Consider the following 27,954-nt stretch of genomic DNA (forward strand, 5'->3'; position numbering starts at 1 on the left):
AAAATCAAGCCTTGTATCAGGCTTGCCTTGTATTCAGACTATGTGAAGCATCTAAACTCAGTACAATCCAGAGGACCAAGTTTGGGGGTTTCATTGCATACTGTCAGGAAAAATGGGCTGAAAATATAGTATGGATACTTGAAACAGCTCCATACTCCCACTCCCTCTCCCTCCCTGAACATACAAAAAAATCCAGAAGGCAGATGTGTAGATATTATCTAGCCATGAAAATTCTACCAAGACAGCAAATAATGCTTTAAAACTCAGACACAACCCCTCCAGGACTTTATTTAGAAGTTATTTTTATTTAAAAAAAAAAATAATGAGAACTGAAGTACCACTCTCTGCTTCCAGAGAGCTTTTGTTAGGGCAGAATTAGAATTAATATGTTAGATAAACATGTTGCAACAGTCATATGAGCTTATAGGAAACAACACACATTCCCCACCCCGAGGTCTTTATTTTTAGTGCAGAAACCAGGTTGGTATAGCAACAGAAAACATCCCAGCCACAGACATTCACCCAGAAGGCAGCCCAGGAAGGTCAGCTAACATCAAGCTGGATTTCAGGAGACAAGAATTCCAGGTAAAAGCAGGAGAGATTTAAGTCTTTTTCTGCTAGAGTGGGAAGATTCTAGATGCAAGAGATGGGCTGTAAAACACAATTAAGAGGAACTGAGGGTCAGAGACATTGCAACAAAATGACATTGGAATTTTTGAGCTGCACAGCAAGCACGTTCAACCAGTTCTAGGCATCCTGAGCTATTTCTGAAAGGCCCACATCTCCCCATCTCAGCAGAAACATCCCTCTAAGTTTAAAGAGCTACAAGTCAGAAATTCACACTGGGTCAGTCCCAAGTCTTCAATGCAGTAATTTTAGTCCAGGGACATATTAGCAGCATATGAGATGGCTCAAAATAATAGACAAAATTGTTATCCTTCTGAAAGCAGTAACATGACACCATGGAGAAAGCCTTAGGTAAGGACTCCTGTACCCTGAGTTCTGTTCACACCCTGTTAATGCTCTTGGACAAGTCATTTCTACCCTTTCTGCTTCACTTTCATCCATACAGAGAGGGAGAGACATGTGGCTCCTTTGCAAAACCACCTGAATCGATTAAAAAGTACAATTAAAAAAAAAAGACTCCTTGAATTTCTTGTTCAAATCCACAAGCTGTAGGTAAAGGCTCTGTGGTGGGTTTTGTATAATTAACTATAACCATGCTCTCAAAACATTTCTTGTTCTCCCACAAATATTAGGAAGCAAAAGCTAGGGAGAATACTGTCCATTTGTACTTAATTAAAAGTCACCAATTAATTTGGGGGGGTGTTGGGTTTTTTTTCAATTTTCAAAATTTTTGTTTCTGAATAATTTTGAAGTAGAGCTTTAGGCCATCATACACAAGTTGAAGGCTGTCCTTACTTGCATTTTGTGAACCCCTTAGAAGTAATTCACAGATCACAGATTCATTGACATCTGTTATCCTAGATTTGTTTTGATCAACTGTTAAAGCAATACCCACATCTTCAGGGTAAGGATGGGTCATGACAACTTAAATGAATCTGTCCCATAAAAAGCATTTCTAATAAGCTCTGAAGCAAGGCTTTTCAGGTTGCTAGCAGACATATACATTAAATAGAATAAAATAGTGGTGATTCCTGCAGATCACCTCAATCAGCCTTGTTGCTTTACCACTTTGCACTGTCCCAGAGTAATTTCCCAATCCTGCTTATTCTGTGATCCCCACCACCTCTAATCTCACAGCAATACTCTGAGATTATAGAAAAGAAACAGTGATTCACTATCTTGATATTTGTTTTAACTTTCTTCACTTTAGAGAAAGTCAGCCGACTCAAAGTGGCTCTTCTGTCCCTGCACATCACCCTCACAAACGGGAATCCCCTCCATGACAACCTGCACTAGATCCCTCTGTGAAGCTGCCTCATCTCCAACTATTCTATGCTAACACATAATTAACAAGTTACTGTTATCACTAAGCACTCTGTGGCATCTCTCCCTTCATGCAGGAAGGAAGGTGATCCCTTCAAAGCAGCAGCCAACTCTTCAAGAAACAGAGAACCAGTTATCATTAACATTTAAATACACACTCATTTGAAGTTCAGTGCAGCTCAGAAGATGGCCTGAATATGATGAGCTAGCACTTGACAGCTCTGTCCAAATTGCTTATGCTATAAATGCTCCAAGCAAGCTCCTCACCCGGGTCTTGCACCTTTCTGTTCACAATGTGAGGCTGTTCAGGGGTCACCAAAGGGTGATTTGTGGCCAACATAACCAGCCCAGCAAGCATTTCTATTGCTGACAATTATGCAAAAAGATCACTGTACAGTTTAGCTCCACTTCCCATTCCCTCTCTTCCCAATTTAAATAAAGAAAAAGCTGTCTTGACAAAGGCAAAATTATCTTGCCAGTATAAATCACACCCACATTCAGGAATGGCTTATTAGCACATCATACAGGATGGCTTAAAGCACCTCCACAGTGGTCAACACAATGAAGTCCAAATTATTAATTTGGGCTTTCAGTGCCATTTCCATCACAGAATGGTGCTTTCCTTCTCAGAGGCTTTCCAGCAGCAAGGGAGTCACAGGATGGCTAAGGAGAGCATTTTGAAGACTGACAAACAAACCTGAAATTATGGCCAAGTCCCAGACAGGATACATTTAACAGCTATGAGAACAGATACAGAGATTTAGTCAATAATGTTTTGATGAGTTTTCAGGCTTTCTACAGTTTGGCCTTCTAGTACAGCCAAGAATGTCAGACAAGAGCACTGCAAGTATTTCTTTATTCCGTGCCTTGTAAGCAAACACTGAATACTTAGAGGAATCACTTTTTCTGCACCAGTAATTTATTGAGTTACTGAATCAAGTCTGTATAATTCAGCATGAAGTTTTCATTGTATCAACTCAGAGCATTTATCCCAAACTTCTGCATAACTTCTATAGATTGCCCTCAATGTATTCTGGTTGTCAGTGAGAGTACACCTTGGACCTTAAGAAGCTAATTACAGAAAGTTTTTGTAGGCCAAGAGACCATTCAGTTTCAAACTACTGCAAGACTTCTTAAGGAATTTTAGAGTTTGCTTCAATTAAATAAAGTTTTATTCTAGTATCAGAACCTTTAGATTCTTGAAGGCTCTCTGTGAAAATCAGCTGGTCATCCAGCCTTGAACAAGCTCTCAAAGACTCAGAGTACTAAAAATTTGAGTATACCTACATCGAGTAATTTCACGTAATCTTGTGACACCAAGAATTAATTTGCTTGGTGAAGAGAGCACAACTAGAACAGCTGAACAGAAATGGATTCAATCAGTTGAAACACTCCAGTTTAAAATTAGAAGTTTCCAGTGAGGGGAAAAAACCCCCTAACCATGACACAGTAAGTTCAGCACAATACCTGGGTATGATTATTCTTCCCATTCAAGAGTTAAAGCAGAGTTTCACAACGCCACTACCAAAAATAAAAATACTTTATTGATATTTACATATAATTATGTAGCTCTACAGAATGTTCAATACAGTAGCCTAGTAATCACTATGACAGAAACTGGTCCCAAACAGATTGATTTTTTATATTCTTTTTTTCCCTACGAAGTTCTTCTCACAGGAGCTCAACTTCATTACCTCTTCCCCTAATATCAGGGAAGTTGGCAAGAATTATTTCTCTTGGACATGGAAAAACATCCTCTCCAGAAACATCCTCATGTTTCTCCAGTCATTCTTTAGGGCAACAAAATGTTAAGTCTAAAAGGTGCTCCTTAACAACTACTGAGATTTCTCACACATTTATATTTGGTCTAATGTGAACTGAGAATTAGAATTTCACTGTCATTTCCTTTGGAATCACAAGTGTAAGTGTTTTTAAAGCTTTGTTCTTTTTAAAAGCTGTCATTTCCTTTAGCTATATTATACCTTCATTTGTCAGCTTGAAACGAGCTCCTACCTAATGTGTTTTTAATTACCATCATTTATTTACATTTTATACCAGATAACACTCTTGCTTTTCAGGCATAGACAAGGGCCCTGGTTCCAGAAGCTCCCAGAGCTCCGTTTAAGTAGGACTCCACACAAACCCACCTTCACAACATTAGAAGCAGATTCCTGAGTAACCCCACAAAGAGATGATCTCCTCCTTACTGCCTGGGTTATGCCATCCATTTTATTAAGTGACTCCTGAAAAGGAAGAAGACCACAGCTAGCTTCGCTTACTTCTTTTCCCTGCTCTGCGGCCATCAGTTGAGCACCAACACAACAAATATAATAAAGGAGGAAAAGCCTCATACACTTGTCTGAAGCCCAAACTAAAGAGCGTTATCGTTGTATTGGGAAAAGACAGCACAAACAAGACCAGGCAGGCCGGCCAAGGAATATACACAAATCCAGAGGGGAAAAAATGGTTAACAAGCAGCCAGGAAGCCGAGACGAGCCGGCACCCACAGCACGGCTAATCCCAGCCCAGGCAGGGTTACCAAGGCGCACGGCACCACAACAAGGCATCGCTGCCAGACGCCCGCCCTCTCTCCTTCGCCACACACGGCCTGAGCGGAGCCTGCCGGACCCCTCCGCTGCCCGTGTGCTGCCGGTGGATTTCGGGCTGCCGTGGGCCCGGCTCCCGCGCCGGTTCCTCACGGGCGGCGCCGCGGCCACAGCCGGGCCCGGGCGCCGCCATTGCCGCCCCACACGCGCGGCCCCGGCCTTTTATAGGCACCGCGCCGCCCCACCCCGCGCCGTGCCGCCCGCCCGCCCCTCCCCAACCCGCGCACCGATAGTACGGCAGCGCCCATTGGCCGCGCCGGCGCCGGCCGTTTGTGTGGGGCGCGCCGATTGGCGGAGCGCGGCCGCCCAACGGCCGCCCGCTCGCGAGCGCGTCCCTGGCGGTGTCAATGGCTCCTCCTGCCACGGAGCAGCGACGGGCCTGAGCCGGGCAGGACCGCGGGATCGCCGGGGGCCGGGACGGGGGGGCGCGGCGCCATCGTCCCCCACAGCACCGCTGAGAGAGCCGGCGGCTCCTTTGCCTTCGAGCGAGCCGGCAGCGGCGGCGGGACCCGCGCTCGGAGATTTCCCCCCCGCCCTTCCCTGCTGCCCGCGCCTGCGAGGCGGCCGCCCCGGGGCTCCCTCCGAGCACCCCCGTCCCCGCCGAGGCACCGGTTGCCGGAGGATTCCCCCCCTCCCCTCCCGCCGCCCACACGAGCCGGCAAATGAACTCGGTCCGAGCCGCCAACAGGAGACCCAGGCGAGTGTCCAGGCCGCGCCCGGTGCAGCAGCAGCAGCAGGAGAGGAACAACGCCGCCGCCGCCGCCGCCGGGGATCGGGGTAAGCCGGGCTCGGGGCCCGCCCTGCGCGGGGACCGGCAGGAAAAGCCCAGGCTGCTTCACCCTTGGCTCCCGCTCAGGCCGCGCTTTGTTTGGCTCGGGCTCTGCCCCGGCTCGGGGGGAGGCGGGGGCTCGGCCCCTTCCCGGGCCGGGGAGGGGGGAGCGGATCGCCCGCGGCCCCTCGGGACAGGACACCCCCCCGAGCCCCCGCCCCGTCTCCGGAGACGGCGAGCGGGCGAGCCGCCCTCTCCCCCCGGGAACACCGGAGCCTCCCCGCGGGGAGCGGCGGGCCTGGCCCCGAGGGCCGCGGGGGGAAGAGCGCCCGGGGGGCTGTGGGGCGGGGGGGAAGCGATGGTGTCGGGCCGCTCTCGGCGGCACCTTCCCCGAAATGGTGTCCGGGGGCGGCGGCCCCTGGTCTGGCCGAGGCTCCGCGGGGCCGGGCCCGCTGCGCCGCGCCTGCTGCGCAGTTCGGGCTCCGGCTCCAGCGCCGGCGGGGGGGCCGCGGCCCATCGGCCATTGATCCCCCCCGGCCACGCCGCCCCCGCCGCCCCGAGCGGAGCGGGGGCTCGGGCCGCCCGCAGCCCGGCCCTGCCCGGCCGGGGCCTAGCGAGAAAATGTTGACAATTGGGAGCTAGCGGGGGAAAGCACCATTGTGTGAGGGCATGAGGAAGCGGCGAGGTGGGATTGGCCCCTCATGGAGCCCGGAGCGGGGTGCGGGGGGGCTCGGGGGTGGCGGCCCCTCGGGCCTGGCGCTGTCGCCTCGGTGGTGGCTCTGGGGGTGCCGCTGTGCTTGTGCTCCGAATGTGCAGGGCTGATGGTGGCTGGGCTTTTTTTTTTTTTTTTTTTTTTTTTTTTTGAAGGCGAGATGGGGGTGGGATTGGAGGAGACATTTTGCATGTCTTATCTGGTGGATTGGATTTTAATTTTTTATGCATTACCTGTCACAACTCCGGCATGATAAAGAAGACTGATCCGTGGTGCGGTCTTAGGTGTACAAATGCCTTTTTAAAATTAAAAAAAAAAAAAAAAAGCTTCATTGTCAGCTGAATGTCTTTTGTTTGAATATCTAGGATATCGCATTGAGAACAAGGTGTTTTAACTACGGAGATGCGTCGCGATAAATATTTTAGTGCATTTTCTGCAATCAGAACATTTTAAGTAAATGAAGTAAAGAAAATTTAATCTGAGGAAGTATTTTTAATTCTCCATTCCTCTCCCTCCCCTCCCTCCCCTTCCTTCCCCCGCCCCCCCTCGCACACATTGGTCAGAGCAAAGAATGTTACCCAGACCAGATTGCTGTGTATATGACCAGAGGATGTGATGTCTTATGCCCAATTATGGGTCTTGTGTAAACCTTCCAAAATCTTCAGTAATTATATGATTAAAATGACTTCTCTGGTATACTGACATTTAAAAGAAAAACAACAACACAGAAAATAAAGCAAAACAACAACAAAAAAAAGAACTTCCTCTCAAAGACATGCACTGAAGGTTTTCATCGTCGATGTTCCATATGCAGAATATAGGCATTTTTCCAACCCCATGGCTTACTTTGCCTTTTAAACAGATGAAAATACAACTTATAAAAGACATCCAGAATGATGTGCTTATGGATTAAATGCAGTGATTATTCAGTTTTACGTTGGACTGCCACTGTTCATATGTTACTAATTTGGTAAAGATACAGGCAGAAACTTTCTCCATTAAAATGTGAGGCTGCAGTGTATTTGTATTTCTCTGACATTTCTGGAACTCTGGACTCACCTATTTATTTTTTTTTTTCACATTGTTCTTCTGATTCACATGGCTGACCACTCAGTGGTGATGAAATTATAACAAAATCAGATTCCATGGTTGTGGAAATTACCGTTCCATGTGGATCACTGCTAGCTTTTTCCTTGCATTTTTGAAGGTCAGTTGTGCTAGGTCTCACTTGGCTAAAAATGTATCAACAGCATGAAGGTTTTTTGTCATTAGTGTTCCATCTGCATTTGGGGGTGTCTGTAGTGCAGTTTCTGTTCTGTCTCAGGATTTGCAAGGTCTTATCCACCATATCTGGAAGGTAATTTCGGTTTTACCTCTGACTTTGATGGCTTTGTGCAGGGCTATTGCAGTAAAGGCTGATGAATAATGCTACTAAATTAAAAGCCAATATGCTGGGGTTAGACTGTGCCATGCAAATCAGTGTTGACTTTTTTCACCTTTATTCCCAAGCAATGTAGGTCATCCTAAAAAAGGCTGTACAAAAGAATCAGTATAAATTATTAGGAAAGGGTTTCTATTGAACTCAGATTTAAATTTGTTAATAAAACCCTCTTACTGGATACTGTGAGTGCAGCTGTGACTGAACAAAAATTATTTTTTGTTACTGTTAATTTCTTTCCTCCTTCATATTACAGCTCTGTGCTTATAGGCACAGATATCATGGGACAGAGTTGATAATACAGCTTACAGTTAATCTTTGGAACTTCTTGTTTCATATCATTAAATTGCTTAGTAAAACATGTACTAGGTCTTGAGCTTTATTTATTATTTAATGCTGCGTAAGTAGACAGTGTTTTACAACTGAGTAACAGCTGTTACATGTTCACTGCTGGGTTAAAATCAAGTTATGATGCCTATTGTTAATAAATAGACCACTGAGAAAAAATACTTTTCTAAAAATCCTTCCTCAGAGGCTCCTTATAAGAATTCAAAAATCATACAAAGCTGTTCTTTATACTGAAGTAATTTTCGTTTTATGTGTGTAGTAGGAACAAATCTAATGAATATATAACCATGCTGTCTATAATATGCATTGATGAACAATACCTGTGTCCCTGTGTTCTGCTTAGTGGGGAAGGGAGATCATAAATGATTGCAGATAAAAATGTTTTCTCCCCCAGACTCCCTGTGTTGTTCAGCCAAGATAAGATGTCATCAGGATACACTTCCCAAGATGTTTTGCCTTATGCTCTGCTGTTCACACCTCCCTCCATCTAAGTTAGCCACTCTGGCTGCACCATGGCACTTCTGTTCTGCCTTCTCCCTCCTGATCTCTCCTCGGTTACCAGTGGTTTATTCAGTGGTTTTGCTATTCTGCATGAATGATACAGAATAGATGTGTCCTTTTATTTTCTTTAGGACAAAGGTCTACCCAAAAGGAAATCTGGGCTCAGTAATGTTTATGATTAAATATTCCCATGTTTGCTTATAGTGCTGTTTTTTTCTTCCTTGATTGCATAGGTTTGGCTAGTTTTGCTAGGAAGAAGACAAGGTTATACACTTATTTTAAAAGACCAAAAGATCTTGTCCAGAATGCAGCTGAAATTGTCAACCTCAGAGCTATCATATGAATATTTTTTTTCTTGTTTCTGTTCTTCTCAAAATAATAACTCCATTAGTGCATATGTACCTGTGTAAAAGCAGCACATCATTGGCTGTAGTGCTAATGAGGTTCTGAGCTGCATGTCCAGAATTAAGTGCTCTTAGGCTGGGCTCCTGTGTGCTGATAAGTCCCCAGCTGCATCTGCCACGGTGCTGCTGTTCCTGCTGCCGGCGTCCATGTGACACGGCAGGGGCTGGCTCTGAGCTGCCTGCACCAAATGCTAACTGCCTTTTTTTTTTCCCAGGTTGATTTTTGGCACGAGTGCTGCTACAGGGAAGGGATAACACTGAACGCCTGTGGGTGTGGTGGGACTGTGGCAGCTCCATTTTAGATTGGGTTAAGCTGGGCCGATACTTTTGGAGCTGAGGCGAATTTAATACGTGCGTGCTGTAAACCTACCTTGCAAGTTTGCTTCCCCTCCTAGCCCCAATCTATTTTCCAGTAAAAGCAAGATAGATACACCCATACAGTCTGTGTGTCACTCTGCAGCTTCTGAACTTGTTAGCTCATTTAAACCAAAGTTGACAAAGGGGCGTGAAGTTAAGTTTTGTGGCTGGGCAGAGGACGAAGACAATGAGGGAAAGACATTTATAACTCACCCTCTTCTACCCATGCCAAGAAGCAACAACCAGCTGGCCTGTCAGCACACAAGGTAATTGAATTAGTCATTTGTCTTACAGGGGACACGAGGGCTTGACGGACTGGGAAAAAGAGTGGGGCAGGCTGTGTAAGACAGACATGTAGAAACTAAACTCCAGTAGAGTTCTTGCTCACAACGTTTGAATTTTGTAATGTTGAGATAAATATCTTAGGAAAGGTAAGGAGTCTTTATTTGGCTCTGTTTCAAGTGTGTGTGTGAAAGCATGTGCATTATTATATATGATTTTTTTTTAGTATGTGCTAAAGGCTTATTTGGTGAGTGCAGGGCAGTAACAGTAACTGAATTAAATTATTCTTATTCTGAAGCAAGTGCACAGACTTGCATCAAAGCATCTAAATGGGTTTCAGTTTTTGTAGGGTCATCCCTTAAGGCAAGAAGTCAAGTCAGGCATCAGTTGCTCCACATGGAAAGAAATCTAGTTAAGGCTTTTCTCTTATTTCTTGAAAGTGAGTCATGGGCTGGGAAAAGATATGGAAATAAAATTCTTGGTTTTGCAATGAAAAGTTTCCAAAGTCTGCCTTACAGATAAAAGTTTGGAGTCTATAAACTTGGTTCTTCAAGTACAATTTCTGTTTCCCAAAGCCTCATTCTGAATTAGGAGTACAAAGGAGTATCCGTGTACCTTTGTTGTCCTTCATATAGGACAAGTGCCTAAACCTATGCTAAAGCTTTCTATTTCAGTTGGAGAGATCAAAATCAAGTGTATTTGTTCTTGGCATACACAGTAGTGTTCATTGCCTATAGTCATGGTATATTTTAGTCAATCTATTAACATTAACATCAGTTATAGTTTCCCAGAAATACCAAATCTTTTTTTACTTTCTGTGTGACAAAAACTTGGAGCCCAGTGGTTTAAGAGATAATGAAGCCTCCTCCATGGGTCTATTTTATATCTTTGTGCTTTGGGGGAAGGTTATGCTCTGTGCCCTCTCCTTGCTCTGGTGCTTCCTGGCACAATCACAGCTGCAGAGTAGACCAAAGCTTGCAGTGTATGTCAGGCTTTTACTGCAGGTGTGCAGGCATGAAGCATCTCATTTGTTGAGCATAAATAAACATTCCATGCACTGGCTCTGAGGCTTTGATGCATATGCATGGAAGTGGAGCCCTAGGAAGGCTCTGTCAGGCCAGCAGCTGCCTGGGAGGGTCAGGCTGGCAGCCTGCTTCCATGGCAGCTCCCTCAGCAGCGTGTGAGCCCCGTGTGCCTCAGCAGTGCTGAATGTGCAGAGCCACTGCTGGGCTGGGTGTTGGCTCAGCACACTGAGCACACACACACACAGACTGACAGACAGACACACACACACACAGACAGACACACACACACACAGACACACAGAGACACACAGACACAGACACACAGAGACACAGACACACAGAGACACACACAGACACACAAACACACAGAGACACAGAGACACACAGAGACACACACAGACACACACACAGAGACGCACACAGACTCGCACAGACACACACAGAGACGCACAGACACACACAGACAGACACAGACAGACACACACAGACACAGACACACACAGACACACAGAGACACACACAGACACACACACAGAGACACGCACAGACACGCACAGACACAGACACAGACACACAGACACACACACACACACAGACACACAGACAGACACACACACACACACACACACACACACACACACACACACACACGGGCATCCCAGGGCTGCCACTGCAGCCAGGACAGCTCTGGCCCACGCTCTCCTCTGGTCCCTGGGTAATTGGAAGGAGGATGCACCAGGTGCGTTGTTAACCTCCATCACCTGTGGCAACACTTAAACTTCCCCTTGCAGGCCTTGCCTCTAAACTCTTTGGTCTGCTAGGAAGAGGAGGTAGTGTGCTTTTGTAAGGTTTTTAAGTTGCATTGATTAGTGATTAAAGGTATTTAGTCTTACACGTTACAACAGATGCAATAGGAAAATTAACCCAGAGCTGCACAACATATGGATAAAAAAAGAAGCAGAGGTGAGCTGACTGAACTAACAGGAATTGAGAAAATGGAAGGTTTGTCAGTTGAATTTGTCATTGCCTAATCTTTTCATGGTTTCAGATTATTAGGTATTTCTTTCTGTTTCTTACTTGTGTGATGTTTCTGCATTCAGCACTTGGATTGGGAGGGGAGTAAAACTTGGTGATTCTTGCTCATGATGCTAAGCTGTAGTATCTGAATATAATCTAGCTTTTAGTCAGAGTCCTGCAGTTCTTGTGAAATGGGGGCCAAGGAGGGGGAAGGGAAAGAGAGCAAATTAAAAGCATGCAGTGAAATTACAGAGTATCAAAATTCTGCTTTTGTAGTACATTATTGCTTTTAAATTTTTGTAGAAGAAAAGAATGAGTTCTAGATGTGGGTTCCTAAGTAAAGAAGATGCTCTAGAGGCATCCTCTATTATGTGCCTTGTACTTCTTGTTAGAAAGTTTAATTAACTTTTCTTGAGGTGATTAAAATATATGAATCTGAAATCCTTCATAAAAGATAGCCTGAATAGTAGTTGTTGTGGTTCCTCTCAATAACAGTTTTCCTGATTATAAAAATCAGGAAATTCCCTGTTCTTAAAATTATTATTCATTTGTGGGTAGAAGCTAGGCTAAACAGGCAATGAGCACTTATAAAACCTGGAGTTCTTTCAGTAGGCTTTTGGGGCCTATTTTTTGTGCTCTCCTCTGAGAGACTTCCTTTTCTTGCATTTTTCCAAGAGAGCTAAGTAATGGTAGAGCCTGTTTGTTAGAGAATGAGGTTGTCCTGGTTCTCCTGCTTCTAACTTGATGCTCAGCCTTTGCCTTGCTTTGTCACCCTTAGCTCCCTGAACCATATCACCACAGAAACCAAGCCTCCAAAACACTGGGAGCAGTTGCTGCTGCTTTAGCTGTTGGAGCTCTCTCCCTGCAGGGCTGGGTGAGTAAGAGACCTGCCCATCAGTGGGACTGGCCCTTGCCTTCCCAGGTCACCCCTAGATCAGCTTGGCTGAGCCTGCCCCCGTGCCTGGTGCCAGTGCTGTGTTTGAGAGGAGCTGTGCAGTGCTGCTGGGGCTCTGTGCTGTGGGACATACAATGAAACCTTCTGTTCCTTGTAACAGAAACCTGCAGTTTCCATTCCGTTGCCAGGTTTGTCAGGTCCCTCTGATGTCTTATATGTGAGAGTTCAGGCACTGCTTTGTTCTGGGAGCTCAGACTGCTGCATGGTTGAGCTCTGCCTGGAAACCTTGTCACTCAGGCTGCTGGGTTTGTTTCTGTTGAGCTCTGTACCTTGGCTCTATGTAGGTTGTTCCACAGAAGCCTGTGGAGATATGCTTCCCATACATACCGGATATCTCTGGTATTCCAGTATCAAAATAATAGCGGTGTTTATCTTCTTGCACAACCAGTTCTGTGTTCCAAAAATCTGATTCAGCTGTACCATGTGAGTGCCAGTCTAGTGCTGGTAGAGCCTATAGAGCTTTCCCTCACTTTTTCTGTGCTGATTGACTGCATTGAGCTTGGTAGGTACACACAGCATGGAGAGATGAGCACTCCTGAGAATGAGATTGGAAAACAAAAGTTTGGGTTTTATCCTACTTTGAATTGCCACTACATGGCAACAAGGCCAAATCAACAACTGTACTTGAAATTCCTATACTTATTTTAAATAACCACTGTCCACACCAGCAGAAGAGCTGAATTTGCAGTCTCATGGTCATCATACTGTGTGTATGGTTTTATACTGAAGGGCTGGTTAACATTAATAGGTCATGTTACAGTAACTATTTCCTTTTGGTAATCCCAGTTTGTAGTATTTGGAAACAGCCTGTTTACCTTAAGGGCTCTCATCTGTGGGTTCTCTTCTGTTGCTTGTTTTCAGTTTATGCCTCCAGAAGCAAAGGTTCCAGGGTTTAGTGTCTTGCTTTCTGAGTAGGGATGAGCTGTAGCTCTACAGCAGGTCTACATTTCAAGCTATCTTTGTGTTTGGATAGGTATTGTAGGATGACAGGTACCATGTGTCAGCTGATCTGGGGTGTCTGATTCACAGTAATTGTTCATGTGTATGCTCTTAGCCTGTGGCAAATGCAAGGTAATTTGAGTTAGCTTGACCCTCTTTCATTATGCTCTTGCAAGGCACTCCCTTCTCCACATGGATTGTTAGACCTGCTGAAGAGCCTTGGCTAAAACAATAATGCAGTTTCTGTCTCTCAGATAGTTTGGCCGTAGAACAGCCGGATGAGGACTTCACCAATTTCCTGTGTTGTTGTGGTTTTGAGGCCATACCTTGCTGAAGAAATAAATCCTACAGAGATGCTTTCCTGAAAACCAGTCAGATGTTACAATTGCCAGGTGTGTTTTTCTTTAGCAGAATATACAGAGCTTTATTAGTGCATTTATAAACATATAAAACAAGTTGTTTATTTCACAGTATCTTGGTATACTTCTTTCTTGTTTTTGAAGAAGTACATTTTACCTTGATTTCTCTCAGATGATGCTTGGTAATTGAAATAATTCTAACGCTGCAGTAACAATTTTCGATGTTCTCATTCAAAGCCTATTGAAATCCCAGCTAACTGAAAAATTCCCATTTGCTTCAAATGGCACTTAAATTTGATCTGAAATGACATGAAAGGTAAAACAATTGATTTTCTTTTTAGTGCCTAGTTCTTATTTGAAATTTGATTTTGCAACAGCAAATCCAGTCCAGTCTGGTTCATCAATAATTGTTAAAAATCTAAAATACTACTTAAATGTTTATGGGAAAATATTTTTCAGTAGTGTGATACTGCCATCCTCTCTTGCTGCCTTAGTGAATTCTTAAGGCTCCCAGAGAAACTCAGAACTGTCTCTTGAATCTATTCCATTTCCTCTTCTTACACAGATTAATCTCTTTACTTAATTACTGCATTACTGATCCTGTGTGTATATAAAGTATCCTTCCTATTTTTTCTTTCTTATTTGGTCAATAAATGTTTTTTTCTAGGAGATAATTGGGTAAAATTTACAGTTCCCAAGCTTCTTGTACTTGGAAAAGTCAGAGGAAATGTGTAAATTTCTTCTTTAATTGAAATTTGAGACGTAAGCCTTGGTGCAGACTTGTTGTAGTCCTGTGAGAAATAAATAGTTGGGGAGTTTATCAGCATACCTTTGGAAAGTTAAGTTTGTCAACATACCTTTAGAAAGAAAATTATGCTGCAGAAGCATGGGAAAACCTCAGATTTTAGTCATTGTTTCTATGAGCTGAGGACAGAATTGAATGCTTTGTCTAAATAAGCCTTTCCTGACAATTGGGAAAGCAGGAGCCCAGAAAGGTGACCCAAATGCTGTTGGGTCATCAATGTAAATTGTGTGTAGTGGTTGCTCAAATTAATGTTTACCATTTCCTTCAGTTGTTGCTGTCTTGACCAAGGACTACAGCCCTTGGATGGTTGTTACATTAATCCTTGTCAAGGTGTGATGCCTCACCTTTCTCTGCAGGTGGTAGGATCTGTGACCATGTCCTTGGACATTCATCCACAGTCTTTGAAGAGCAGTTATTCAAAATAAACCAGTTACTCTGAAGTTTTGTTTGCTCTGTTTGGGCCTGTGTTGGCTGCAGCTGTCCAGGATGAGACCATGGGTGGGGACAAGAGGTAGCTGAGCTCCATCTGTTATGACCTTGGAAGAGCCAAAGTCTGGGGCAGTTGCCATGTATGAGGGTGTGTAGTGGTTTTTCCTTCACAGAAGAATCGCTTTTCATGGAACCACACGCTGGTTTGGGTTGGAAGAGACCTTAAAAATAATTTAATTTCAATTTCTTATTTCCCTCTTGTATTAAGATCCATTTGGAGCTTCCTCTGGTTCCATTTTTAAGTCTCCCTAAAGCTCTACAATAATTGGGCCTCTAAGGTACGTGCCTTGGATTGCTGTTGAGAGAACCTCCTTCAGCACAAGAGTTGTTGGGCCAGCCAGGCATCAGTGGGAGGAGAGAGGATCAGTGCTTTGGGCTACTGTTGCTGTCAGGATGACTAGAAGAGGAATGGGTGTGATTGTGATAATGGGTGGTACCTGAGCAGCTTCAAGTGGCCTTTGATAACAAGTTTAGAACCTTTCATATCTTGCCAAATATCTTCTCATTGGTCAGCAGCTTGTGATCAATAATCTACTTGACAGTATCAGTATGGTTGTTAGTCATTGTCAAATTTTACCTTGGTTTGAAAGGTTTAAGTAACTGAAAAAGGCATATCCCAGTAGGTTCAGTGGGTGTCTAATGAAGCTCAGTTCTGAAGATCAGTTCATCACAGTACTTGTCAGTGTGATGTTGGATCTCCCATTTTGTCTAAATAATGCTTGAACCTCTGAGCTTGTTAACTTTAAACAGGAAATAATGTTTACTAACACCCCCATCCCTCTAAAACTGTTTTTTAAATGTCAGAAAAGAAAGAGGAGGTGAAATTATTTTGATTTTTCGGTTACAGACAACCTAAATTTAGTATGTAAGTTTAACAGAAAATGTATTGATCATACTAAAATTGAAACCTGTAAATTTGTAAAAATGTGGGGAAAAGAGAGACAACAGAAAATCAGTTTCAAACAAATTTTTATTTTAAAATTTCAGTCTCAATAGTATGTGGTGTTCCAGTTCAAGATCAGTTTTCATTAATTCATTTCAAAAATTCATTAATTTTTCTGGATAACTTTTTTTAGAAACAGAAGCTTTGAGTTTTCTCTCTGCTGTGGGTTGCTCGTATGCTGATTAATGCAGTGGAAGTTAAAAGTAGGTAGTGTGTGGAAAAAGCATGATTTTTAACTCCTCTTTTTCAAAGGCCTGCCAAACAATACCTGTTATCCATTGGTGCTGAGAGTGAATTCATTGCCATGTTCTTGGGTAAATCCCAGCAGACTGAGTGCCTAGTTGTTCATTAATTTCAGTATCAGAGAGTGCAAGAAGCTGCCAGTATATTTTTGTGTGTAAGATCTAGAAGTGTTGCACAATTGTGTGGCATCAAGAACGTTACCTGAATCATAGTGAGTTGGGCACAGAGATTTTTCAGACTAAATACACTTCAGTTGTTATCCCAATGTTTCTTCCCTATCAGCAGCCTTGGCCCTGAGCGTTCCTCTGGGCTACCACTATTAGCAACCAGGTAGTCTGGTGAAGTGGTGCTGTAATGGCTGTGAAAGGCAGAAATTTTCAACTCTTTATGTCACTTGCATGGTAGAAATAATTGCCACTTTCATAATGAGCAAATTTTAAATAGTAGAACAGACAGTTTCTTTTTCTTATTATCTTTATGATGTTTTGCTGCAGATGTAGTCAGTAAAATTATGTATATATACTGAGTACTAAACATTAACTAAGATTTATTTCTTGTAACGTGTAGGGTCCTGTTGGCAGAAAGATTGTTTTGCATTGATATAAATGCTGTGTGCATTATGGTGGCTGGGGTAACTGCTTGAGCCTGGTTAAGATTTCCTTATGATTTCTGGGACATATTTTCTTCTTCCCAAATTTAAAAGTACTACAGAAATGGCCAAGTACATTACAGAAAATGAATTTTAATTGGTCTAGCTTTTGAAATCTGTGTATGGCTTGAGAAAGGGCAAAGGCATCAGAAGAGCAGGGTTTAAGAATGTGTTATCCTGCTTGTGTTGAGTTTTTTTCTCAGTTAAAAACAAAAATCAACCTGCTCTTTTTTTAGTAAAACAGAGAAGTGATATATTTCCTCCCAAGCCTTGCCTCTTCCTCCCCTCTGTCAGGTACTTTTCACCATATATATGGAGACAATTCATAAGTATCCCATTCTGCAAACCCAGCTGGCAAAAGTCTCCCCATCTAGATAAAATTTCTTAGAGACAATCACTGTAGTAGACTTACTGACCTTAAGAGTTTAAATTAAATAAGAATTTCTTTTAAGAGTGGATTTGCATGCATGTGTGCATATTTAATTTTTAAAGTGAGAGGAAAAAATCAGTAGTTCTTTGTTTCCTCTTTTAGTATTTCTAGTAACAGCCCTGCAGTGGGTGGAGTAAGACTAATGAGCAGTTTCTAGTCCAGAAGGTTCCTGACTTACTGATCTTTTCACAGAAATCCTTACTCTTGTATATGCTCAGAGTTTACTTGGGAAAGAGCTGTTTAAGCATCCAGTGATGTAAAAAGAATACTAATCAGTGCACTCAACTTTAATCCTTCCCTTCTGCCTGAAGGTCTTGTGTTGGAGTTGCAATAAACATGGGGAAATATCTGTTATCCTGCCACTAGTGATTGCCTAGAGTAATTTCAGCTGCTGGTAAAGGATCCCCTTTGTTTTACTAATTTGGATATTTGTATTGCAGAGCTCGTGTGTGTTGCAGGCCTTCAGTGGAGTCTGTGCTGTCATTGCACACCTGGGATGTTGTGATGTGCCATTGTTCTGACATCAGCACTGGGAAACGAAAGCATGAGGAAATGGCAGAGCTTGCCCAAAGTCACCAGGGAAGCCTGTAGGCACAGTTTCACTGATATTTTAAGGAGTGTGATTGCAAATGGCTACCAGAAGGGATTTTCTCAGTGATTTGCTTCTTCCTTCCTTTGTTTTAATGACTGTGTACCTGTACAGTCACTCCCACTGTGTGTGGGAGCTGGTGGGAAAAGGTCTGCACCCTCCTTTCGGGCAGTATTATACACGCTAAATTGTTTTATCTTTATCATGGAACCACATCTGTGGCAAAGCACACAATTGAATGTGATGTCCTTGGGTTCCTGTGGTTGGTACTTCAGTTGTGAACCATGTTGGTGTCTCTTAGTACACAATACCTGTTTTCTTTCTGGACTTGCTAGTGCTCATCTTGTCCCAGGCTAAAATCTGGATGGGTGTGCTGGGAGTTGTTGCTCTCAGTTGCCCTTTGTTCTGTGCTCCCAGCTGATCCTTGTTCAAGGCAGGGATCACTGAATGGCTCAGGATATGGCTGTGGTGGTGCTTTAATCTGTCAGGGCAGCATATGAAGGTAAAGGAGAGTTGCAGTTGGTTGGATTAATTATGCTGGGCTGAAAACTGGAGCTGCTCTTGCAGTGCCACGTGAGCTGTATGGCCATCTGTCATTGGGGCACCAACTTACATTCTAAGGGGCAGCTGTCAGGGGTGAGGCTTGCTTTGCCTGGCAGACTTTTTTTCTTTATTTGCCAGTGTGTGTCAGTCAAAGCCCTTATTTGTGGGTAAGGCAGAGAGCAAGGCTTGTTTTAACTGTTTGTGCAATTAACTTTAAAAAAATCCCAGGAGGAACAGTGGGCATTTCTGTGAGTATAAATAATGTTCTTATAACTTGCATTCTGTGTCCTTATAGACTCTTTTTTGTGCTTTTGAGATACAACATTGTGACAGTTGTGAAGCCATAGGTGTGCCTGTGGGTGCACTGAACCATACGGATGGCACAAGAAAATGACACATTTATACTGAAATGCAGTGTGACATTGGGAAAGCACAAATACCAAAGGAAGTGCATTGAGAGATACCTGCAGCTCATGTGGAAGATTTAAACTCTGAGATTTTGCTCTGGTTCTTGAGGAACTCCAGCATAGGCTCTGAGTAGTGATGTGGGAACTCCTAATGGTATTGATCAGATTAGCACATTGCTGTGACAGAAAGAGAAAAAAACACTGATAACATTTTATCTGAGGAAGACTATGTGAGTTTATAAAAGGTAATGGTTGGGAAAATAAGTAGCTGGAGAAAACACTGCAGTTGGCAATCAAACAGTATATGGCTTTTAATTTGAAAAGCTTTGAATATTTTTATCAGAAAGGGAAGTACTGCTCCCTCTCTTTTTGTTTGGTGGTTGGCTCTTTTGTTTTTTCAAGACTAGGCATGAGTTAATAGTTGAGTGATTCTGGAAACTCTTAGCAAGTTCAGCATTTACCTTGGCTTTACCTGCTGTAACTTGGTCATGCCCACAGCCCTTTGATGTGCTGGGGGGAGAGGCTAGGAAGCAACAGAATTTAAATAATGGATTCCTGGTACTCAGAGGTAATCTGGACTGCTACAGATGATGTTCTGCTCCAACTTGAACCTGCTACTGGCTGCCCTGAAAGGACCTTTATAAAGATGGTACCTGGCATATGGGCGCTCTATCCACTTCTGTCCACTTCTCCATCCATTGGGCCAGAGATTTTTAAAGGGAATATGTGCAACATGCATTGCTCTGGTATGAATCCATAGTTTGGTCTCAGAATCTGTCACAGTGTTGATTGTGCCTTTCTCAATCATTTCTAGGAGTAAATGGTAGGGCTTCCAGGCTGTTAGGGTTGAAGTTTTATGAATGTGCAATAGAACATGTCTGAGACATCCCCTCATTGCTACATGTAGCTCAGCGAACAGTCTGGAATTCAAATTTTCCTTATATCTGTCCTACTAAATTATGTTGTTTGCTAGGGGAAAGCAATTTTTTTTCTTGTACATGTGATGGAAACATTTGACTTTAATAATTGCTTCAGATTTGCAGGAAATTATATTTAGTTCTCTGTACTTTTCAAAGTTGATTTAAAAAATAAAGCTGTAATGACTTGGAATAAAATGTTACAACTGTCCAGAAAGGGCACTGACAAAATATTGTACTCATTTGTACTGGCAAATTGAAGTTCAGTGACACTTTTACAATTACTCCCAGTGTAATTATTTCTGATAAGGAACTTGACTGATACTGTCTGTATTTTGAGATGTTCAAGTCCATGACTTAGTTGCCTTGCTTTTGATCTTTCCTTGGGCACCATGCTCCCCAGTGGGAACACATCAGAGATAACTTCATGTAGGGACCTCCTGTCTGAGCCTGTCCCATTGCAGGGGGGACTCCTGCTATTAGTATTTTTTTAGTATTTTTAACTTGTGTTTTAATGCATATGTGCCTCCAGTATCATTTGTGACCGAGGGGGGAGGAATGTGGTGGTGGGACCTGGTCCCTCCTTTATATCTCAAGTCTGTTCTATGCTGGGAAACCAGAGATCTTCTGTGTTTACAGTGAGCCAAGTTGACAATAAGGTTTGGCTTTATTAAAAAAAAGGAAAATTAATTTTGAGCTGCTCTGTAGTGAAGATGATTGCACCTCTGTATTTGTCCACTACAGGCACAAAACAGATATTTTTGCCACTTGTGTTGTTGACAGTTTTATTCCTGTGTTTGTTCTAGAAGTTTTCACTTTTTAAGATTTTCTTCCCAACACTGTCATAGCTGAAGGTTTTCAGGACTTCAGCCACAGTTGATAACTTTTCATTAAGGGAAATCTCTCCTTTTCCATTTGTTTCCTGAAGAACATAAAATATTAAAATAAGGGTTTACTTTTGGCTTAAAATCTAAGCTTAAATAGCCAAACTGGGTTTTGATTTTGAGATGCACATGACTTCTTTTATTGTTCTTCTTAAGTTTGAAGGCTCTGGTTCTCAAGTGTGAAAGGTTATTAACAAATTTTTCAGAACTTGTTATGTCATAGCTTTTCACTTTGTTCCCAGGGACATTTTCTGCCTAATAGATGGCATTATGTGTAGCAGAGATGGTTCTTGCTCTTGGAATGCAGAAGACTCATCTGCTGTGAAAGATAGTTTTAGTCTTTCCACCTAAGTGCTGCTCTTAAAGTCTTGTTAGCATAATACTGATTTTGTGTCCTTAATCACATGCATTCAGCAGTTTACTGCCTGGTAACAAATCTAGCCTGAGCTCTAAATATGACTTTTACTCTCTCAGCCTAGGTTGTTATAAATGTTTAATATTTTTTCATTCTGATAACTGCATTTGACTAGTGCACTTGATCAGAAAGTATCTAATTTGTTATTTCTGTGCACTGTATTTCTACCAGGGCTCAATCTGGTCCTGCACAACTTACTCCTCTGCATATTTAATTAAAGGAGCAGGTATATGTTGCTTATAGGAGCCACCAGCCTCTTGCCTGGAGGCATTGCCTGGAGCTGCTTGTGGACTGTTCTCCTGGAGAGTGCCTCTGTTTTTTGAGGAGTATGGATTGGTAGATTGCCCATGTCAATGAAGGTAAAAGTTCTCAGAAGCAGCATTTGTTCCTGCCAAAATACTGGTTTGTGAAGCTGTGAACTAAACCTCAGTAATCAACTAAACCTCAGAAAGTGAACCCAGCATCTGGATGTAGGATGGGTGGTTGGATATGTGGAGGAAAATAAATAAAGGTTGCTGTAGGTAACTTCTTGATTAAATTCAGAATGGTGAGACATAATGCAGTATTTTAAAGAATCGTTCTTAAAATACATACTTTGTGTAAAACAATCATAAAATTACATGTGAACAAATTATTCAAATAAATACAGTACCATTTATTGTATGTTTATTCATTCAACCTATAGAATATGAACAGTTTGTTTTTCAAATTAGCCATAGTTTGAGAATAAACATGTCAAAAATTCAATCTGACAGTTGCTTAGAATACATCTTAAGACAATTTTTTTAGCTATGTTGAGCATGAATATAACAAAGATGACTAATACTCCATGGGCTCAACCAAAATAAAAGGGGAACATGGCAAAGCTCAATGCACTTATAAACTGTCTTTGATATATATTAGAATGTGGAGAACACCCCAGTTTTGCCTCTAGAACAGAGATGTAAGAATGCTGTACTTGATGCAGTGTAATTAATATTTGACAAGTATTGTATGTTTTAGTTCAGTGAGGGAAAATACCCATTTATTTAGTAGGCTGATTTTAACTGTGTTCATGACCCTTGTGGCATACTTGAAGTTGAGTGCACAAAATATATTTCACTTGCTAGAAATGTTTTGAATGCTTGTGATTTAAGAACAACTCACAAAGGATTCTTTTCTTTTGAGTCTCTAGTGATGCTGAATCTGCTTGTGTCTGTGCTGGCACTTCAAATCTGACAGACTACATAAATGTAGTTGTGTAATGGGGGGCTTTTTGTGCTTGCAAATGGACAGGGTCTTGCACATTCTACATGTGTAGGATTTGAACCTCACTGTGATTTGTTGTTCTGAGTTTGCATCTGTGGTCTTGCCGTCCCATGGTGGGTGTTGGTCTGTGGAGAAGGTGGATGTGGAGTGGCTGTATAAAGACAGGATCATCAGCCTGTAGATGCTTTGCATGCAAGGTTTTCCTCTAGGAACACTTAGACACTTCAGAGGCTCCCTTCAAGGTAAAGATGCTAGGTAGTCAATAAAAAACCTCTTGTGTTTAGAGGTGATGTTTAGTACTAGATTGGTGCTGAGTTGTTGGCATTGACCCGTGTTCCCTGAAGCACTGCAGTTCTCCAGGATTAAATTATACAGGAAATGTGAAAAGACAGGAGCAGAATGAAGTGATTCTGACTCTTGATTCTTCTAAGAATTTAAGGTTGGTTCTTATTTTGTTTTTAATTAGCTAGCATATGTATGCAGACATGTGTAGCTCTTGCTATGTGACAAGAATCTTGAACTTTGCCTCCACCAAAGACAGGACCTCCTGTGAGTCCTTTGAGAGTCTGAGATATAAAGTAGAATATCTTTTTCTGGAGATATTTTTCTACATGTGGCAAATGAGAGCCATGTGTTGAGGGAAGGTCATCTCTGCAGCGGTGCCTCAGCTTTGTTTACTTGTTGATTTCTGGTTATAACTGGATATTCCAACTGCCATAATATTTTCCCAGAATATCACTGTAGATAGTGCAGTGCATCCATCCATGAGTGTCTATTGTCTATCATATGGAAGTAAAAATTATTTCCACCATAGTTCAGTCACTGGCCTGTTTCTCATCTTGTGCCAGTATCAGAAATGCACACAGCACTGGCGTGAAATAATTCCCTGACTGTTAAGTGCTACACTTCAAAGACAGCAGCCTGATTTGATGTCAGGCCTCATAGTTTTTCAACCATGGTTTGACTGATGCACCAAAATTTCTTTGTGTTCCTTACTTGTTAGTCATCAGTGGTGGCATATGCTCTGACATCTAAAGAAAAAAATATTGTCAAGCAGCTCCTGTACAGTGACAGGAGTTCTTCCAGGTGTATTTCTCTGTTACCTGCCTTCTAGCTGTGCTGGCTGCAAGCTTTTGGATTCACAGGGTTTGGATAACACCCACTTCTCCAGCCCTTAGCTGGGAGTATAGACTCCATGGGCTGTGTGTTTTCTTGCCCAGTTTAACTGCTGCCCAAAGCCCTTCTGGGAGTGGTGTTTCAGAAGCACAGGAGTGGCATTGAGATGGTTTTGGTAGCTTTGGGTTGGAGGGAGGAGGTGGCTGCTCTATGAAAATTTCAGCTGCACAGTAATGAGTGTGACTGTGTAGTTGTCCAGTTCAGTAAAGAAAAATGTGGGATAAGTGTGATTAATGGAATTAAGGACTTTTGGTACTGAATTGATCTCCTCCTAAGTGCTAACACAAGGTAAAGTAATTCAGATCAAACATTGGAAAGTGGTTCACTAGATTCTCCTTTGTTTTCACAGTCATTTTTAGTAATATTTAAATTCAAATGAGTTAATGGAAAATACTTTTTCTACCCTTGCTTTACAGTAATGATGTCTGAAAGAAGCAGCAGGTGAAAGAATATGTGCAGCAATGTCTTTTAAATCCTCCCCACCTACTTTTAAAGATGTTAATCCTTTAACTCATGAATCAGGCAGAGCGTGCCAAGATGGCAGCAGCCAGCTCTGGTTTGGCTCCAGCAGTTCCAAGCAAGTTTGTGAGTGCTGAGTTCTTAAACAATGTGCCTCATCTCATCCCAGATTATCAATCAGGAGAAGGAATGGCTGCAAGCAAACCAGCAGGGAAAGAGCAGTGAGTGTTGTTCATGTAACCCCAAAGCACTGCACAGACAACACACCAGTCTAAGCCTGCGTGAAAACAAACTCACTGTGCCTGTGTTGCCTTACTTTCTCCTGTTCTGGCCTTATTGCAGCTGTGTCCATGAGCTCTTCAGGGTAAGTTTGAGTTTTTCCCCTCTGCCCTAAGTGCTTGAAGTGACTGACTTGGCTGAGTCTCTAGGTGCTCCTGTGCATTAATAACAGTGGAACAATTGAGTAGTTTGCAGGTGTGTCAGATTGGTAAATTCAGAACAGGTGAAACTGTGACAGGATGATTTGATGAAGGAAGCTGAAACTGAGGTGATGATTACAAAGACTGACAGAAAATAGGGCCTGGAAAATAAATTCAATTTGCTGATGTTATATAACCATCTTAGTGCAGCCTGTAGATTCATTAGTTTGGGAACATACTTTGTAAGGGAGAGTGATTGTGTGTGGCTTTGCTTTTAGCAAATTGACAGTAATTTAGAGTGAAGGTGTAGGAGGTAGAATATATTAATACTCTGACTTTCTAGCTGGTGTGATCTTGTCTAGCAGGTGAGTTTTTCAGCGTGTTCAGCCAGCATGTGTTCCAGCATACTTCAATTTACAGCTGCAAAGGTCCTTGAAACCTTGAATTGGCACAGTAGCACTTCTTGATTTTTTTTTTTTTAATTTTATTTTTATAACTGCTGAGAGCTTAATAATATGGAGAAAGAATGGTTGATCTCTTTCTGTACCAGTGACATTCACAGGATTGTCAAAGATGGTGCACAGTAATAGTGTAAGTATTACCTCATTCCAGGTGGAAGACCTGGGGGTGGGGGTCGACGCTGTTTTGAAGGTCACCCTTAAGTAGGTGGTGCTTGTATGTCATTCCTCCTGGTGTGAGCAGAAATGACTGGAAGAAGCTGAGATGGGGAGAGGAGGAGCAGGAAGCGAGCGTAGCTTGCTGCAGAGAGCCCAGAGTCCTTTCTGAGCCTCGGGAGAGCCCAGCAGGCACAGCCCAGGGGTTCCTGCCATGGCCTCTGCTCAGCTCACTGTGCCTGGGGGGCTTCACTTCTGAAGAGAGCTGGGGGTTACCCCTGCTCTGCTGCCACCCTAGCAGTGCAGATTTTGAAATCTTCATTCTCTTAAACAAAGGTCTGGTGGGTGTCTTGGAGTTTGTCTTCCCTTCTTTGTCAGCTCTAGCAGTGAGGGATTAATCTTCTCCTGTAGCTCTGTAATCAAAGCTTTTATTTTGGTTATAACCACGTTTGAGCAGTGTAAACAAGATCACACAGTCAGGCAGGGGTTTGTTTACTTCATGCTGGTCTTCCAGGTAAACACTAATACTCATTACCTTTGGGTCTTTAATGTGGAAAGATGAGGAGAGAAGCAGCTTGAGTCCTCATCTTTACAATTTCTGCACATTGGCTTTGAGACTGACCTCTTAGATTTTTTTTTTTTGTACATATAATTAAAGAAATTGAAAAGGAAGGATGTTTCTGTTAGTTAATCATCAGCATTCAACTTCATAGGAACGTTGCTGTTTCTCTAAAACATCTTTTTGTTACTAATATTTTATCAGTTGCTGTCCCTTTACAAAAACACTGTTTATTTAAAAACAAATGGATAAAGACTTGGTGATGTTCCACTTGCCTGGTCAAGTGTACAGAAGGGCCCTGGGATGTTTTACAGCCTAACTCTGGGTCAAAATGCACAGCACTGGTATTTTTCTGCTCTCAAGTCTTTGGACCAGGGTGATGATGAAATGAAACTGAGTCTGACAGTTGGGAAGGAATGATGTAATGTGTGTATTATGGAAATGTAAGAGAAGGACACAGTTTCTATTACTTTAACAAGTTATATTTTAGCACTTCTAATCAAATCTTTAAATTGCAGTGCTGAGGATGCTTTGATTTAATTTAACATAGTATTTCTTCATAATAGATTTTTTTGCTGACAAAATACATTCTGATACAGATTATTTGACAACTTAACATAGTAACACTGGTGTGGAAAATATCCACATTTATGTAGCAGTGTAGTTTTACATGTGGTCGAAAATACTGAGGTCTGTATTCCTGTCCTAATGTCACCATGTCTGGGATTTTTAGAAGTGTGGAGTACTCAGCAGAATTAATATGGGCTGAGGTTTTTGAGATGCTGAAATACTACAAATTTATGTTTTATAGCAAAACAGTTGGATTGGAGCTAAAGTGAAGGAAAATGGTAAGGCCTTCTGAAATCTGAAGAGTAAATACTTCAGGTGTTAAGCAGGAGTGGGACAGCATTTACCTGATGAGAATGCTGGAGTCAAGCAGTGATTGAATTGCTCTCCCATGGTGCCTTCTGCCTTTGCCACATTAACAAAGCCATGGTCATCTTGGAGAGGGCTCACATAGTTTGGAGACTCCACAAACTCCAGGCAACCTGTGCTGCTGCTTAGTCACCCTCACAGTCAAAAAAAGAAAAAAAGTCTCCTTATGGAAATCTTTTTCTTATGTACTTCCAGTGCTTTAATGCTTTTTTACCTTATTTGTGTACAGCTGTAAACTCTGTGAACTTCTTCCATGCTTTGGGCCAAGCAAGTCTTTGTTTTTAGTTTGAATATTTGAGCAGTTTGTCCTGCAGAAGAGATAATTATCTATAAGATTATTTGTCATACAGAACTTATCTGGAGGTTTGTTGACCATCTGTCTTGTTTGTAATACGATGTTCCTTCTTAATGTTAATACTCTTTATACCTGCAGCTTTTTAAGGATATAGGCAGATGACCTAAAAACCACAATAAATTAGTACTGTGAAATGGCAGCCCTCCTCAACCAAGGTATTGTGACTCATGTAGCCTGTTGATGCACTAAGTAAAATTAGTTTGGCTGAACAAGGGATGTTTTGTGTTCTGGTGGATCGGTGTGTTCAGAGCTGTATCAGGTCTGCACACCCCTGACTCTTCTCTCACACTGTGTTTTTGTGTATATATCAAATTAGGCTCCAGAAGATTGCCTTGACAGCTCTGTGTACACACAAAGCTACATTTTTTGTACATGTTTGACTTCTCATCAACACTAAAAATTATTGAAAGAGACAAGATCAAACTGTGTAGGCTCCTTGGGAATGTGGGGGTGACAGGATAGTCAGCACTAGTCAAGGCATGAAGGGGAGCCTCACCATGGGGCAGCTGTCAGGCCACATCTTGACATCTTTGAATACTTTCTAATCACTCTTTAAATTTTTAAAAATCTTTCTTTGGATAAAAAATAATTGGGAAATGTAGGTAAAATAACCATAAAAGAAGTTTATTTATTCTGTTTTTTTCTGCATGTGTTTTGTCCATGGACTCTCCAGAGTGCCCTGGTCTGTAAATACACTGCTTGGTGTAGATATCTGAGACAAAACATTAGAGGTCAGTGGGTAATGACAGAACTGTGGAGACATGAAAAGAGAAAATTGACCATCTTAATGTGCAATTTCTAGATTATCTTTGATTTTTTGGCACAGTGAGAAAGAACATTCCTCTTAAAACCTCTTTAGGTCCTTGTGGCCTTTTAGCATAGGGTTTATTTTTTGGTGGCTGTTTCAGTGTCTTTCAGTGGCTCACAACACAGGATTGCTGTGTGTAGTGAAGGGCTGTGAGTCTGCATGGAAGGGGCTGTTACTGGGCTTTCTTCAACCATGCTGTTTCCCTATTGCTTTTGCTGCATGTGTTCAAACACCTTTTACAGGTTAATGCACATGATTTAAAAACACTTTTTTGAATAGAAATTTACCATACTGAGGCATAACAAATTTGCAGGAGGTGTGGTGGCTCAGACCTTCAAAATGGAGACAGAATAAATGGCAAAACCCCCTTCTGTCTGAATATCCAGAATTTGGGAAACTAAAAA

General features: G+C 42.3%; 1 protein-coding gene and 1 long non-coding RNA gene across 3 annotated transcripts in view; one reads left to right on the top strand and one right to left on the bottom strand.

Moving 5' to 3' along the window:
* Positions 1-318: 318 nt before the first annotated feature.
* Positions 319-4,573, bottom strand: LOC128946626 (uncharacterized). The gene is made up of 3 exons (XR_008483978.1): positions 4,304-4,573; positions 4,098-4,193; positions 319-651 (listed from the first exon to the last, which is right to left on the bottom strand). It is a non-coding gene; the product is annotated as an uncharacterized LOC128946626 (long non-coding RNA).
* A 365-nt stretch (positions 4,574-4,938) lies between these two features.
* The window catches only part of FBXO11 (F-box protein 11), a 71,271-nt gene continuing 48,255 nt past the window's right edge, over positions 4,939-27,954 (top strand). For both annotated transcript variants that reach the window (XM_054290155.1, XM_054290156.1), the window contains exon 1: positions 4,939-5,333. In XM_054290155.1, the coding sequence (XP_054146130.1) occupies positions 5,219-5,333 (115 nt within the window). In that variant the 5' untranslated portion in view covers positions 4,939-5,218. The remainder of the gene's footprint in view (positions 5,334-27,954) is intronic.

The sequence above is a fragment of the Melozone crissalis genome, unplaced genomic scaffold (assembly GCF_028551555.1).
Source record: "Melozone crissalis strain CALT ecotype California unplaced genomic scaffold, PUWL_Pcris_2 ptg000081l_1, whole genome shotgun sequence".
In the NCBI taxonomy this organism is placed as follows: Eukaryota; Metazoa; Chordata; class Aves; order Passeriformes; family Passerellidae; genus Melozone; species Melozone crissalis.